The sequence below is a fragment of the Oikopleura dioica genome, chromosome 1 (genome assembly GCF_907165135.1).
Source record: "Oikopleura dioica chromosome 1, OKI2018_I68_1.0, whole genome shotgun sequence".
In the NCBI taxonomy this organism is placed as follows: Eukaryota; Metazoa; Chordata; class Appendicularia; order Copelata; family Oikopleuridae; genus Oikopleura; species Oikopleura dioica.
This window is the reverse complement of record NC_137291.1, coordinates 13,503,973-13,517,050: the sequence shown is the minus strand read 5'-3', so window position 1 is coordinate 13,517,050 and position 13,078 is coordinate 13,503,973. Positions and strand designations below refer to the sequence as shown.

General features: G+C 40.1%; 4 protein-coding genes and 1 long non-coding RNA gene across 5 annotated transcripts; 3 read left to right on the top strand and 2 right to left on the bottom strand.

The window, feature by feature from the left end:
• The first annotated feature begins 313 nt into the window (after positions 1-313).
• Positions 314-913, top strand: LOC145695460 (uncharacterized). The gene is made up of 3 exons (XR_014133729.1): positions 314-419; positions 469-640; positions 681-913. It is a non-coding gene; the product is annotated as an uncharacterized LOC145695460 (long non-coding RNA).
• A 4,023-nt stretch (positions 914-4,936) lies between these two features.
• Positions 4,937-6,624, bottom strand: LOC145698471 (uncharacterized). The gene is made up of 2 exons (XM_081775677.1): positions 6,619-6,624; positions 4,937-6,574 (listed from the first exon to the last, which is right to left on the bottom strand). The coding sequence occupies exons 1-2, from the start codon at positions 6,622-6,624 to the stop codon at positions 4,982-4,984; spliced, it is 1,599 nt and encodes a 532-aa protein (XP_081631803.1). The 3' UTR covers positions 4,937-4,981.
• An 803-nt stretch (positions 6,625-7,427) lies between these two features.
• LOC145711111 (uncharacterized) lies at positions 7,428-9,131 on the bottom strand. Its single transcript, XM_081788839.1, has 5 exons — positions 9,006-9,131; positions 8,859-8,963; positions 8,625-8,817; positions 8,491-8,584; positions 7,428-7,682 (listed from the first exon to the last, which is right to left on the bottom strand). The coding sequence occupies exons 1-5, from the start codon at positions 9,072-9,074 to the stop codon at positions 7,490-7,492; spliced, it is 654 nt and encodes a 217-aa protein (XP_081644965.1). The 5' UTR covers positions 9,075-9,131; the 3' UTR covers positions 7,428-7,489.
• Positions 9,132-10,500: 1,369 nt separating this feature from the next.
• LOC145695474 (uncharacterized) lies at positions 10,501-11,356 on the top strand. The gene is made up of 3 exons (XM_081772457.1): positions 10,501-10,650; positions 10,790-11,029; positions 11,073-11,356. Exons 1-3 carry the CDS (start codon positions 10,554-10,556, stop codon positions 11,339-11,341), a joined length of 606 nt encoding a protein of 201 aa, XP_081628583.1. The 5' UTR covers positions 10,501-10,553; the 3' UTR covers positions 11,342-11,356.
• Positions 11,316-13,077, top strand: LOC145695473 (uncharacterized). Its single transcript, XM_081772456.1, has 4 exons — positions 11,316-11,525; positions 11,570-11,681; positions 11,725-12,426; positions 12,470-13,077. The coding sequence occupies exons 1-4, from the start codon at positions 11,403-11,405 to the stop codon at positions 12,976-12,978; spliced, it is 1,446 nt and encodes a 481-aa protein (XP_081628582.1). The 5' UTR covers positions 11,316-11,402; the 3' UTR covers positions 12,979-13,077.
• The last annotated feature ends 1 nt before the right edge of the window (position 13,078 follows it).

Sequence of the window (13,078 nt, the reverse complement as noted above, 5' to 3'; positions counted from 1 at the left end):
AGGCTTTCCCTGGGGCGAGTTAAGATCACACCTGCTCTGATTGGCCCCTATTGAATATTGATTCAACACTCCAGGCGTAACGAAACCAACGAAAAGAACGATTTTGCAGCGAAAGAAGTTTTGTTTGACATAGAAAGTTTGCTGAAACATCAAAGTTTATTTCCATTCATGGCTCAATGAATACCAAAATGATAACCGGCTTCTTTTTCGACGCAATTTTACAAGGAGAAAGATGTCATTTGTCTTGTCCAAATTACGATGCAGCATACATATAATTATAGTTTTTGTGTTTTTCTTGCTGGCAGTAGATTTTCACAAAGCGGCAAAAGATGATCTTCTTGTTTCTTTTTACAGAAGTGGCAAGCAGCTGTAGTTTATTCAATGTCGATTGCCAAGAAACAGGAGCTTTACTCACTCTGGTAAGAGGAATAACAGAGAGATACAGGCTGCCCAAAACTCAGCAAAAAGAATTCAGAGTGTCACAATTCTACTTCGAGTAGCATCGATGCAAATTTACTGAATTTGTTCATGGTCAACAAAAGCCATGTGAATGATACAGTATCCACTGATTGCAAACTTTCGACGTTTGCCCTTTTGGAATACTCAAAATGCTTTGATAATTTCACCGACGCGAATTCAGGTTTTTCTCGGGAAAATTCTCGTCTATTTCTAAAATTTAGTAAACTACACTTCAACAATTGTTGAGTCAGTAACAGTAGATGGAACCGACTTTATCACCCAAAAAATTGAAAGAATTTTCTGTGAGCCAAGTATCGAAATCAAATCTGAAAAACCGACGCTTTTGCTTTCTTCTTTGAGCTCTAATGGAAAAATACCGGTTGTTTCACCAAATGTGACTCTTGACATTCAAGGTGAAGTATTTTCTTGTTCACTCATTTTTGGAGCAAAATAAGGGGGCGAGGGCCTTGGTTCAATTGTCAACGTATCAATCGAAGAGATCACTGAAGATGGCCTGTACAGAAGGGATCAACAAGGAGTATTTATTTGAGGTTGAAAGCAGATGTCGTTGATCCCAATTTCAGCCAAGAACTCGTCGACTGTAATGTTACCTCTGATGAAATAACAGGAGAGTTATTCTTGAGTATGAGATGTTTAAATACACAAAGCGAAAGAGTAGCTTTTAAAAGTGTTGGTGCTTCAAAACGGGGCGATAACAAACGACGGTCTCAAACTAAACGGGGAACTGATTTCTTCTGCTTCTTTTAGATTCAGAAGATTTTCAACGAAAGTGAACGTTGCCACTGCTTTTACTGTCGAGGTTTGTTTTTTAAAAATAATGGATTTTTTCTTTTCAAGTGCTCAATTTTGTGGAAATGCCACGATCCATGCTGTGGGCTTCAAAACTGCGAGACTTTTGTGAATGGAACGGACATGACACCTCTCCGGAATAATCAACTTGCGACCGTGACTTCGACTTTGAACTATAAATTCTCCGTCGATATTCTTTGCAACATGGCGCCAGATGGAAACTGGAATAATATCATCCACGTGACTACTGGAGAAAATACAGGAACCATTGGCGCTAGAACGTTTCTGGTTCACACAATGCCCGCAGAGAATTCTCTTCTTTTCGTTACCACTTATGATGATTCTGACGATCAAATGAGCCACAAGTTTTCTTGCAATACCGGCGAGTGGAATACGTATTCCGTTGAAGTCAGGCAAATTGATGGTTCTTCGACACTCCGATCCATCATGAGCATCGATGGCATACAAGTTCAGGACTTTACTTATGATGCTAGTCATTCGCCAAATGGAGAAGATCTATTTGTTTTTGCCTCTAATGATTTCATACCTTCTGCACCTGGCTACTCCGTTCGAAATTTCTTTTATCAGACATTTTGAAAGAGATTTTTATCGATTTTCTTTCGATTTTCTTTGCGATAAGAACTTGTTATAATTGCGAGAAAACAAAAATAAATGCAAACAGTAAAAAAAGTCAGTCTAAACTAGTTTTTCAGCTGCTGAAGCCAATTTGCGCCAAGAAATCGTCTGCAGAAGTATCTTCATTGTCCGCAGAATTGATGGTGTTTCGGAGGTCTTCGACAAATGATCGCTATTTTGAGAGTTTTTCAAGGCTCAAAACTGACTATTTTTAATTCTGAATCTCTCATCCTGGCTTTGTTTGATAAGTAACCGGGCGATAGGGATCGTAATACTTGTAATTCTGTTCGAGAGCATAGCCAGAAGTATTACCAATAATAACCATGAAAAAGCCCGTTAAAAGCTTAAAAAGGAAAGAAAAAGAATTCGATCTCTTTTTACCTGTTGAAGCATCATCATTCCTTTTTCTTTTATGAAGTAATTTAAAAAAGGGGCTACGCGATTTTTAAAGACGCGCTGAATATCTATACTGCTGCTTATCCGGGGGTATAAAGATACAATAAGAGTCCATTATTTTTTAATCCGATCTGCACTTTTCCGATCCGGGGGCCGCCGATCTACTTATGATCTTGGACGGCTAGGACTTGGCACTTGTCAGATCACGTGGTTTGATAGACGGTTTCTTGTCAGTTATTACAGTAATGGTCCATTTTCTGATGGAAATCTGAAGCAAGAAGCGTCAAAGGCGTCCGATTCTCTTCATTTCTTTCTGAATCATTTGATTGATTGAGTTGAAAAAATAACAATGTTATGCTAAAGTTACACACCGTCTGTCTTACGCTCCTAAATCCGAAATTGATCGTTCTATTTGCGCATATATCGGCACGTTTTATTTTATTTTTATTACCCAATAGCGCCGTAATTCTGTGTATTTATAACTGCTCTTTCTTGTTCTTATTCAGACGGAATTAAAATTATGAAAGTTTTTCTCATCTTTTCGATTCTATTTCTTGGAGCCTTGGCGGATTTGATAGGATACAACAGGCTTGGCAATAACTACTACGCATATACAAAACAAGTCAAAAGTCGTCGGAGTTCGAGGAGAGGTCCTTCGATGGCAAGCAGATTTATTTATCACACAACAAGCCGACAGAAGTTTGGCTTTTAGTGCTACTTTCTTTTTATAACTGCTTGTTAATGAATAAGAACTTTTTATTCAGAGGAAATGAAATTTGAAAAAAAAGCTTGTTTTTGTGAGTGGTCTCCGTTTGCCCAAGTCGCCGTTTGCCCAAGTCGCCGTCTGCCCAAGTCGCCGTTTGCCCAACTTGGGCAGACGGAGATCTTAGGCAAACGGCGATGTGAATTTTTTTTAAATTGATTGATCATGAAATGATAGAAGTAAGGCGACAATGTCATTATCATCACTGAGTCTGCTGATTGCGGTCTGATTTGCAGAGACTTTCAGGTGAAAACAAAGGTTGTCCTGTGATGTCTTTTGACGATTATTATCCGTGAATTCTTGACAAAAGCACCACAATTTTCTAATATTGTTTTTCAATAGTTGTATCCGATTTTCGAATAAATTCTTGAGCATAAACACATAAATAAGAGACGAAATGAAAAATTCAGTATCGTGGACTCTACGGAAGCTTTCCGAAATGACATCGTTTACATTGATAAAGAAGAGCTTTCGTAATGGATGGTCTAATTATGAGAGTCGCTTAATTCTCAATCAAAGTCCTAATTAACTATTCCCGGACGAGTTTATCAAGAAGAAAAAAGGCTCCGGTTTACTGAGACTGGATCGTTATTCGGTTGTCATAAGATTGTGCATTTGATCTTTGTAAATCAAGCCTGAGTACTCCTCTTCGCTGGGAGGAGGTTTTGGGAAGAGTTTCATCAGTTTTCCCCTTTTTCTCACTACTCACAATGATTGTTTTACCTCAGTTTCAATCAGAAATAGCTCCAAAGATGATTTCAAAAAACTTTTGTGCGGCCGGAAATCGTAAAAACTGCAAGTGCAGTTTTCTTCAGCTCGTCAAGACGAGTCGAATGATGGGTCTAACTCCTGATAACTCTAAGGATTTACCGGTTTACCGGCTGGTTACCGGAAAATACGTTGTCACCGGCCGTTTTTGTTCTAGAAGTGATAGACTAATGTTTGACACCGGAAATTGTTCCTTATAGTCAGTTCTCTTGCAGCCTTAAAGATGAAGGTTGTATCAATTCTCTGAAGAGAGTTATCACTAAAAACAGTAATTTTTACTAAAATTTTGTTGTTGCTGCACGTTCCTAATTTCTAGTCCCATTTTCGCAAAAAATAGTATTTTAGTGATAACTCTCTTCAGAGAATTGATACAACCTTCATCTTTAAGGCTGCAAGAGAACTGACTGTAAGGAACAATTTCCGGTGTCAAACATTAGTCTATCACTTCTAGAACAAAAACGGCCGGTGACAACGTATTTTCCGGTAACCAGCCGGTAAACCGGTAAATCCTTAGAGTTATCAGGAGTTAGACCCATCATTCGACTCGTCTTGACGAGCTGAAGAAAACTGCACTTGCAGTTTTTACGATTTCCGGCCCCACAAAAAGTTTTTTGAAATCATCAAAAATAAAACGAACCGAAAATGAATCACAAGAAACAGTAATATTGGAAACCATCAATTCAACCAAGTTGGGGATTAGCGCTTGTGAGGACTCGGCGCATCCTGGATGCGGCATCCATCGTTTCCTCAATCTATAGGCCTCGGACGTAAAACTAGCGATTTTACTTTACCACTTCAAATCTATCCTATCCTGGTGGTTTTGATTTCATAATTCAAGATGAGAAATTTCCCGATTTTAGTAATTATAAACTGAAATCAAAGTCTCCTTTGCGCTCATAAATTTTCTGAAACCTTGAATTAATCTCTTTAAATTGAATTATGATTATATTTTCAATTTGATCGCCGTCTGCCCAAGATCGCCGTTTGCCCAAGTCTCCGTCTGCCCAAGTTGGGCAAACGGCGATCTTGGGCAGACGGCGACTTGGGCAAACGGCGATTTGGGCAAACGGAGACCACTCTGTTTTTGTAATTTTTCAATTTTTATTTTAAAAATCAAGTGAATCAGAAAGGTTTGTGAATTTTTGGTGCTCAGACTGATTGAGGGCAAGACATCTTCTTCAAAACTCTGTTGAAGAACTTCTTCGCAAGGCCGAGTTTGACAGCAGTTCTTCGCATGTTTCGCGCTTTCGGGTCCACTCGATCAAGGCAGACAAAATTTTCAAAGTATCCGACTAGAGCTGGATGAAAAGAAGCGACGCTAGCGCATTGATCGTTGACATCCAGAGTTGCAGGGACATAATCGATACCTGCATCAGGCTCATCGCCGGCGTATTGTTGGCAGGGAGAGTCTGAGTAGTCAGTGAACCAACTGAACCGGTTCTTGATCATTTTCATTTTCTTGTTCGCATTTTTCTTTGTGTTTTCGACGGCGCTCGCCATGAATTCTTCCATTCGATTGAAGACAAAGCCAAACGCGTTCTTTGGCGGATCGATACCTTCCTTGAGAAGCTCCACTTCGATGATTGGATCGGTTGTTTCGAGAACTTCCGCATCTCCGATTTGCAGATTTTCGATGAATTCTTCAGTGGCGGCTTCGGCGAGTGAAATGTAGAGATCTTTTTCCAAGGCGCTTTTGAAACCTGTCACGAATGTTCTGAAGTAAACATTCGCTCTGAAAGCGTACCAAGTTCCATCAGGGCTGGTTTTATCCTTGTTGATGCCAAACGTCCATTTTGACGATTTGACAACCCCTTCCTCTGTCAAAAACGTATTCCAGCTAGTATATGCTCCATTTTGACTGATGAGATATTCTAACCACTGCTCAACGTTTTCAATATTTGAAAAGAGGCAAGAGAAAGTGAAAACACCTGCTCTATCTTCCCATGCCTGTTGAGGCAAAGTATCGCAGGTTTTGCCATTGATTGCAAAAGTTAAACCCTCTTCCGGCGTGAGATTATGTCCACGAAGTTCGCATTTGCTCTCTTCGGATTCTGGATTCAGCTTGACTTTGAAACACCCAGCAGAATCGACGCAACGATCGAGACATTCTTTTCTAAGATCATCGCCAGTTGAAATGATGTCCGCGGGAAAAAACTCGTATGTCAGTATATCGTACTCAGAATAAGGCACTGCTTTCTCAAAAATATCTGATGTTTCCCAATAAGCAATTCGAGGGTGTTTCTCCGAGGCTAAGCAAGATCCCGGTTGTGCCGTTACGAAGGGATTACAGAAAGGATCACGAATAGGCCGAACTTCTAGACGAAAACCAGTGTTTGTTAATCCTTTATTGCGCCAGTCGCTAGTGAGTCTCAAATATACATCGCCTGACTCGACGATGTAGGTGTAGTCCAAAGGGCCATTCTTTGCTATGTTACCATTTTGGTCCCTATTACAGAATGTACTCGTCTCATTTTCGCCGGTCGAATCGTATGTCCAGATATCTAACTTGTCTCTTCTGCAGCCCCAATGATATGCCACATCGAAATGATGGGGGATAATTTCATATCCGAGATTGCACTTATTTTCGATCGCCCAGATACAGGTTATATCCTCCCAACCATCACTTCTCGGATAGGGACCAGGAAAGCCTGGGGAAGTTATTTCAACCGTTTCAGTGCCATCATATAGATCCCCACAAGAGATCGCTTCGCCGGATTGGTAAGCAACGAGAAAAATTGAGAGCTAGAAATTGTCGATTAAAAATATCTCTACAGTTTCGACTTTACCTTCATTTTTCTCTAAGTCAAAATGAGCTAGAAAACGTAACGCGTCGTAGAAGTACTCTGGGCGTCGCCTCTCCGCAGCGACACCTGAGTTCTCATAACGGAGATTCGGTGTCAGTTACCGCTCAAGAATGAACTTTATCAAAAACACTATATAAGATTATTCTGGACATTTCTCCTGCTTCTACAAATATTCAATTCAAAAGATAGATTCTTAGTAGAATTGACAAAAATTGAAAAAAAAGTCAAGAATCATTGGAAATAAGCGCGGAATCGTGAATTCCTCCGTAAACCGTTAAATTTAATCCGATGTTCAGCGGAAGAATACTTCGTATAAGAACTGGCGTGTCAGCGGAAATTTTAAAGACACACAATTGAAGTTCTATTTGCTTTCTAAAACAACTTGACAGTTGACGGGCTCGCAGGTGGCTAAAGGTTAAAAATAACGAAACAATCAGTTTGTTTTTTTTGCATAATCTATTCTGACTTTTGGAACTTCTGGACTGGAAACAAGATTTTATCTTCAAAAAGAGCTTGTTTTCGTTCAAATTTGACTTTCTGCATTAGGCTTCACGCGTAAGTTTTGACAAGCGGAAGAAGGTGGTGGTTTGAAGATTAAACCCCCGAGCCACATCCCACTTTGTGCTTACAACTTCGAAAATACCAGTCATTTTTTGAACATTAGAAGAACATTTTAGCTTGCGTAGCGACGCTCGTGATTCATTTGCAAATTAGGACACATGTTTTGATTAGCGGTAGTTTCGCTGTATATCGCCATATTCTTATTTTATTGAACATGTTCCATGTTAAAATCTACAGTAACTTCTGATTCCAAGTAACAAATTGTCACCTATTTGATATATCGTTTTTGTCTTTATTCGTTCATGTCTTCAAAGATAGGTTCTGCCTTTACCACAACTTTTTTATAACCAGCCGAGGAAATGTTCAAGGATTGGCCGTGGTTGTCTTCAGAAACTTCATAATTCTTGACGATGCTCGCTCGTTCCATGTCTCGCTCGTAGCGCTCCCGTGCTTCCATGTTGTTGAAAGCCTGCATGGTCGTTAGGCTTAAGGGTAATCCTATACATCGGCGCGGCGCTGCTCGCTCGATCCGCGCTCCGCCAGAACCTATTTTTCTCTAGGCCATAAAATTCGACGGGAGTAAGATTTTTTCGAAATTCAAAAAGATTCGTAATCCTTAAACTCTATTCTATCGCTCTAGCGAAAATGAAAAAAATCGGGAACGAGGAACTATCTGAAAACCGCCGGTTTCCTTCAAAAGACATTTTCCGCCACATTTCTCGTTCAAATTTCACGAAAATCAGATGGTCTTGTAGAGAATCGTCTACTCTACAATTCCTCTGATTTAGATTTTCTTTTTGCGCTCTCAATAATTTTATATGGTCATTTTAAAACAGCGCTATGCTTCCTCGCGCCTCTCTTCTTCCTATTTCTCACGGCGCGCTCCGGCAGAATAGAATAGCACTCTCTTCAAACTATCATCGAGAATTTTTGAGAACGTTAAAGGAAAATGTAAATCAGAGGAATTGTAGAGCAGACGATTCTCTACAAGACCATCTGATTTTCGTGAAATTTGAATGAGAAATGTCGCGGTAAATGTCTTTTGAAGGAAACCGGCGGTTTTCAGATAGTTCCTCGTTCCCGATTTTTTTCATTTTTGCTAGAGCGATAGAAGAGAGTTTAAGGATTACGAATCTTTTTGAATTTTGAAAAAATCTTACTCCCGTCGAATTTTATGGCCTAGTGAAAAATAGGTTCTGGCGGAGCGCGGATCGAGCGAGCAGCGCCGCGCCGATGTATAGGATTACCCTTAAAAATCGTCGTGAAAACGTCCCGAGAAAATTATCCGCTTACTCAGTATCGGATATGAAAAAGAATCTAAAAGCACTTTGGCTGCAGATCACAACAGGAGTTCCGTACAAAATCGTCGAATGAATCACATTGAGCACTAGAAATATATCTTATCAACTCTTATTCTTCAGGCTTACCAAGGGCGATTTTGAGAATATAGGGCTGAATATCATTCTGGCCGATGCAAATGGCGATGCCGGACAAGACCGAGAAAAAACCGGCGATCAGGCAGATCATTGATTCTGGACCAGCGCTAATTGGCCACGGAACGATGGAGAGGATTTTAAAGCAGGGTAGGAGCCAGCTGATGATTCCAGCGAGAACGAATGTCTAGGAATTGTTTTCTATTGAAAAAGTATTTTGCTGGTTACATAGAAGATGCCAGTTCCATAAAGCGGATTTAACTGCGGATTCTCCATTATAATAATTCCCGGGACAAACCATGCCAGGCATCCAACAAGCATTTGAAAGATCCGCTAAAACAAGATTCTTTCAATTATTTAATCGCATTCGAGTACCATGAGGCCGAGAAAATTTCCGCCCGGAACATATTGCTTCTTTTTCTCCTCTAGACTTTTATACTGCATCTTTTCAAAAAATAAACTTTCTTTTTACAACATCCCTCGCATAAAATCAGGATTTCGGGAGGATCATCCTCAAGTGTAAAAAGGGCTCAGGGTGCTAAGCTACGCGCTTCTGACGAATCTCATCATTCCAATTTTCCCCAGCAGACCCCTGCTAAATCTCCTGAAATAAAAAGCTTTCAACAAGAAGAACAAGTAACAATTTTGACTGGATAATTGACGGCAGGATTTCGATACGTTTTAATAATTTTACTTACATTTTATCTGGATACCAGTGAAAAAGGGCAGTGCATCACGTGTATCATGAATTTCCGGTCTATTTTTCAACCCTCACGAACTCAATGACGGTACTTCCTGTCTATTTTCGGGGAGTTGTCGCGAACGGACAAAAAATTCGACAAATTTGGCGTGGACATTTTCTACCAATCAGAAGCCTGGAATTAGCTCTCCGGCCAATAAGCATCCGAGTAGCCGCCCACGCAAAATTTGTCAAATTTTTTTGTCGGTTCCTGACGCAACCCCCTTTTTTAGTCTTCTTGGCTTCATAATATGAATATTTCGAGCCAGCGTTATAGAGTCCATAAATTTTATGGCGCATAAAGGTTGAAAAATAGACAGGAAACGCCAGATACGTGATCAAAAGCCCTCCAAACCGCGACGACACTTCCTGTTTCTGGCGCATAAAATCAACCTTCGAAGCATTTTCTTCACCAGATAAAAAAATTGATTTTTAAGATGCCCGAAATTGACAAGTGGTCAAGGTTTACCGACTGGCTATCGGAGGAATTTAAAGCCGTGAAAGCGGATTTCCCCTCACAAAAATCTGGGGCTTTCTGGGACTCTCTCGATCAGCAGCAGCAAGAAATTCTCAAGGACTTGACTGACAAGCTCTACGATTGGGTCGATAACCTCACTGAGGATCAACAGGAACAGAGTTAGAATTTTCAATGAGAGCTTATTTATTTTGAATATTTTTAAATGATTTCTAAATTTCAAAGATTACTCAAAGCCTAAACGAAATTCTCGCTTCAAAAATAACTCTGAACAGGATTATCTTAAAGACGGACCGCCTTAGACGTTTAATCAATTCACAATATAGCCAGTGAAAATTTACTTTTACTTTTACTTTTTGTCAATTTAAATTTTCACCGAAAATTATGACAAATAAAATTCCCCGTTAGCATTTTTTGTCTTTGTTTTTTTTAAAAATAAGCAGGATGAAAGCAAAGAATTGGGATAAATTCTGCATTTTGAATATTTACTTGAATCAAATTTCCTTCCTTCGAAAAAAGCAGACAACGCAAATCGCCAGCTAAACAATCGCGGTGTAAAGTTTTAGTTCCATCCGCTGGAAATATTTGTCGAAATGTAAACAAAGCCAGATATATATAAGAAAACGATAATAAGGGATGATTACTTTGAAGTTGATTTGAAGGGTTTATCTCAGTCAAATCAGCTCAAAAAAATTATATTTTTTAAAAAATGAGGATTTTAAAAGTTGTTTGCTTATCTGCTTTTGCAGCGGCGAAGACGATACCGAAAGAGGATGAAGGAGCGCTGACGATTAATCTTGAAAAAGGTACAAAATCTTGATTGATTTGATTCTTAATTTCTAAAATTGCCGATAAAAGTTCATCTTCCAAGCCCAAAATTCTCTATTTTCTGGGTCAATCGATCTTTTTATTTCTAAAAAATCGAATGTTTATTTGTATTTTTAGCCCCAAAGCAAGAAAAAACAACGAAAAAGCAGTCAAAAAAGACGAAGAATAAAAAACAAACAGCGAAGCTCCACGCTGCTCCAAAACCTGAATACCCACAAGGCACAATCAGCAACCCAAAATTCGTCGTCGATCCAAACGAACTAAACACAAGCTTTGGCCAGTTCGCAAAGAAAATGCAACATCCAGCGTACTTGAACAGCGAGACTATGCTCAGAGATATGATTGAAAAGGGTAAAAGTAAGTTTTTCCCCCTTTTTTCCGTTGATTATTTTCTTTCTAGAGCTTGGACGAGAAGATCTAGCTGCGAAATTCGCGGAAAAACTCAATCTCCCTAAAGAAGAGGAAAATCTCAGATGCTTGGAATGCTCTGGAAACTCGTACGAAGAGTGCTACCGAATGGGACAAGTCAGGACTTGTGGATCGACAGAAAAAAGTTGCATGCTCGAAGTGAGATTTGAAGGAAGCATCAACAGCGAAAATGGACCTCAAGGAATGGATCAAAATTTTCACCGATTGATAAAACATTTTCGAATGAGAAAACAAAGATAATCCAATCTTAGTTCGTCAAGTGCGCTCTGGATGTCAGCAAAAGGTCGCCTGCATCAACAACATGAAACAAAATTTCTGGGAAATCGATGGAAACCCAGTCAATCTTCAGGACTCTCACATGCACAATTGCAAGATTTACTCCGACACAGAAGATGTTTCTGTCTGCAGAAACTGTTGTTTCAAGGTTTTTTCTTATTCTCTTGATCGAATTATCAACGCCATTTCTAGGACAACTGCACGAAGGGATGGCAGCCAACTGACTACACTGAATGGGTTTTCGAAGAGCAGAAGAAAGTCAAGCAAGAAGCTATGCTCTTTGACCAGTTCGCGAATCCTCCAGGTAATGAAACCGATTCATTTGGCTCTTCTAGCGTATCCTTTAGATCATTGGATGAAAGCAGCAGAAGACCGATTTGCCAAGCGCATTGAATACTTCAGCAACATCGAAGATCTCCACAGAGCACCCACTTACAACGAAAAACCTTCGAAAAAGTCGAAAGAATTGAAGAAAGAAAAGAAAGATTCCGATCGAGTTTTCAATCCAGTCATCAATCTCAAGAAAACATCAACGACCCGAGCTCCTCAAACAACAAGACGAGTCCCAACAACAAGGAGAACCACAACAACAACAAAGCCCGCTCGACCAAATCTTCCTCGATTCTCTGGCCCTGGTCGACCAAATGTAATCGGCGGCAATTTCAAAAACGCTCCCGCAGCAACAAAAGCGCCCAAAAAGACCCCTCAAGCGACTAAAAAGGCTCCCGAAAAGGTCCCGGACGACTTCTTTTTTGCCCTCCTGAATTCGATCAAAAAAGAAGAAACCGTCAAAACAACCAAAGCTCCCGTTACAACCAAGCCGGCGAAGGAAGACAAGAAAAAACTGAAGAAACAGCAGCCAGATCAGATGCGATTCGCATTGAACGTCGATGAGGATGGAAATGTCCACAAAACCTATCAGAAAATGGCGGAAAAGAAAAACTCGAAAAAGGCGGACGAGCGATTTTTCGGTGTCATGGGCGGATTAGCTCCGACTAAAGCTACAACGACAACCAAAGCCACCACTACTGCGCAACCTTCCCAAAAAGGTAAAAAACCAGCAATCTATTCTGATAATAAATCCATTCCTAGGAGGCCCTCTTGCTCATCTCCCACCATGGCAGCAGCGAAAAATCCGTCTCCAGCGAAAAAAGCTTCTTGAAGAACAAGTAGCCAAGGGAAACAAGGCCGCTAAGGTTCAACTCGAGCGACTGATGAAAATTATCGAGCAAGACAAACTCGAGGTCGCTAAAAATCAAGCTGTCCGAACAACTCTTCGACCGACAACAACAACGACTGAAATGCCGAAATTGTCCAAGAAGGAAAAGAAGAGCAAAAACTCGTCAAAAGCTAAAAAGGCTCAACCGCAAATGATGAAATTCAGCCAGTGGGAGGCCGCTCCATCTGTTAAAATTCTAGAGCCAGAGACAAAAGACTCCGAGCCAGAGGAAACTGTGATTACTGTCACTTCTGACATGTCAGATGAGGAATTTTCAAAGATGTTGCAAAACATGGACCCAAAAAATTTGGTAGAAACTGAGAAAAAGGACGTCTCGGACGAAGACTTTTTCAAAATGATCGACTTTTTGGGCAGAAAATGAAAGAAAAGCAAAAGCTAAAACAACACATTTTTGACCTCGAACAACTGTAAATATCTTTCAAAACCGACACTGTACTTAATAAAAGTACTCATCATACGAT

What these genes read in the sequence shown, in the direction of transcription:
- LOC145711111 (XM_081788839.1), bottom strand. Translation starts at nt 9,074, where the DNA reads ATGCAGTATAAAAGTCTAGAGGAGAAAAAGAAGCAATATGTTCCGGGC. An exon ending in TATTCTCAAAATCGCCCTTG is followed by an intron (nt 8,585 to 8,624) that starts GTAAGCCTGAAG and finishes ATATATTTCTAG; the next exon opens with TGCTCAATGTGATTCATTCG. An exon ending in TTTTTCATATCCGATACTGA is followed by an intron (nt 7,683 to 8,490) that starts GTAAGCGGATAA and finishes ATTACCCTTAAG; the next exon opens with CCTAACGACCATGCAGGCTT.
- LOC145695474 (XM_081772457.1), top strand. Translation starts at nt 10,554, where the DNA reads ATGAGGATTTTAAAAGTTGTTTGCTTATCTGCTTTTGCAGCGGCGAAG. An exon ending in GACGATTAATCTTGAAAAAG is followed by an intron (nt 10,651 to 10,789) that starts GTACAAAATCTT and finishes TTGTATTTTTAG; the next exon opens with CCCCAAAGCAAGAAAAAACA. An exon ending in TATGATTGAAAAGGGTAAAA is followed by an intron (nt 11,030 to 11,072) that starts GTAAGTTTTTCC and finishes TTTTCTTTCTAG; the next exon opens with AGCTTGGACGAGAAGATCTA.
- LOC145695473 (XM_081772456.1), top strand. Translation starts at nt 11,403, where the DNA reads ATGAAACAAAATTTCTGGGAAATCGATGGAAACCCAGTCAATCTTCAG. An exon ending in GCAGAAACTGTTGTTTCAAG is followed by an intron (nt 11,526 to 11,569) that starts GTTTTTTCTTAT and finishes CGCCATTTCTAG; the next exon opens with GACAACTGCACGAAGGGATG. An exon ending in CCAGTTCGCGAATCCTCCAG is followed by an intron (nt 11,682 to 11,724) that starts GTAATGAAACCG and finishes CGTATCCTTTAG; the next exon opens with ATCATTGGATGAAAGCAGCA.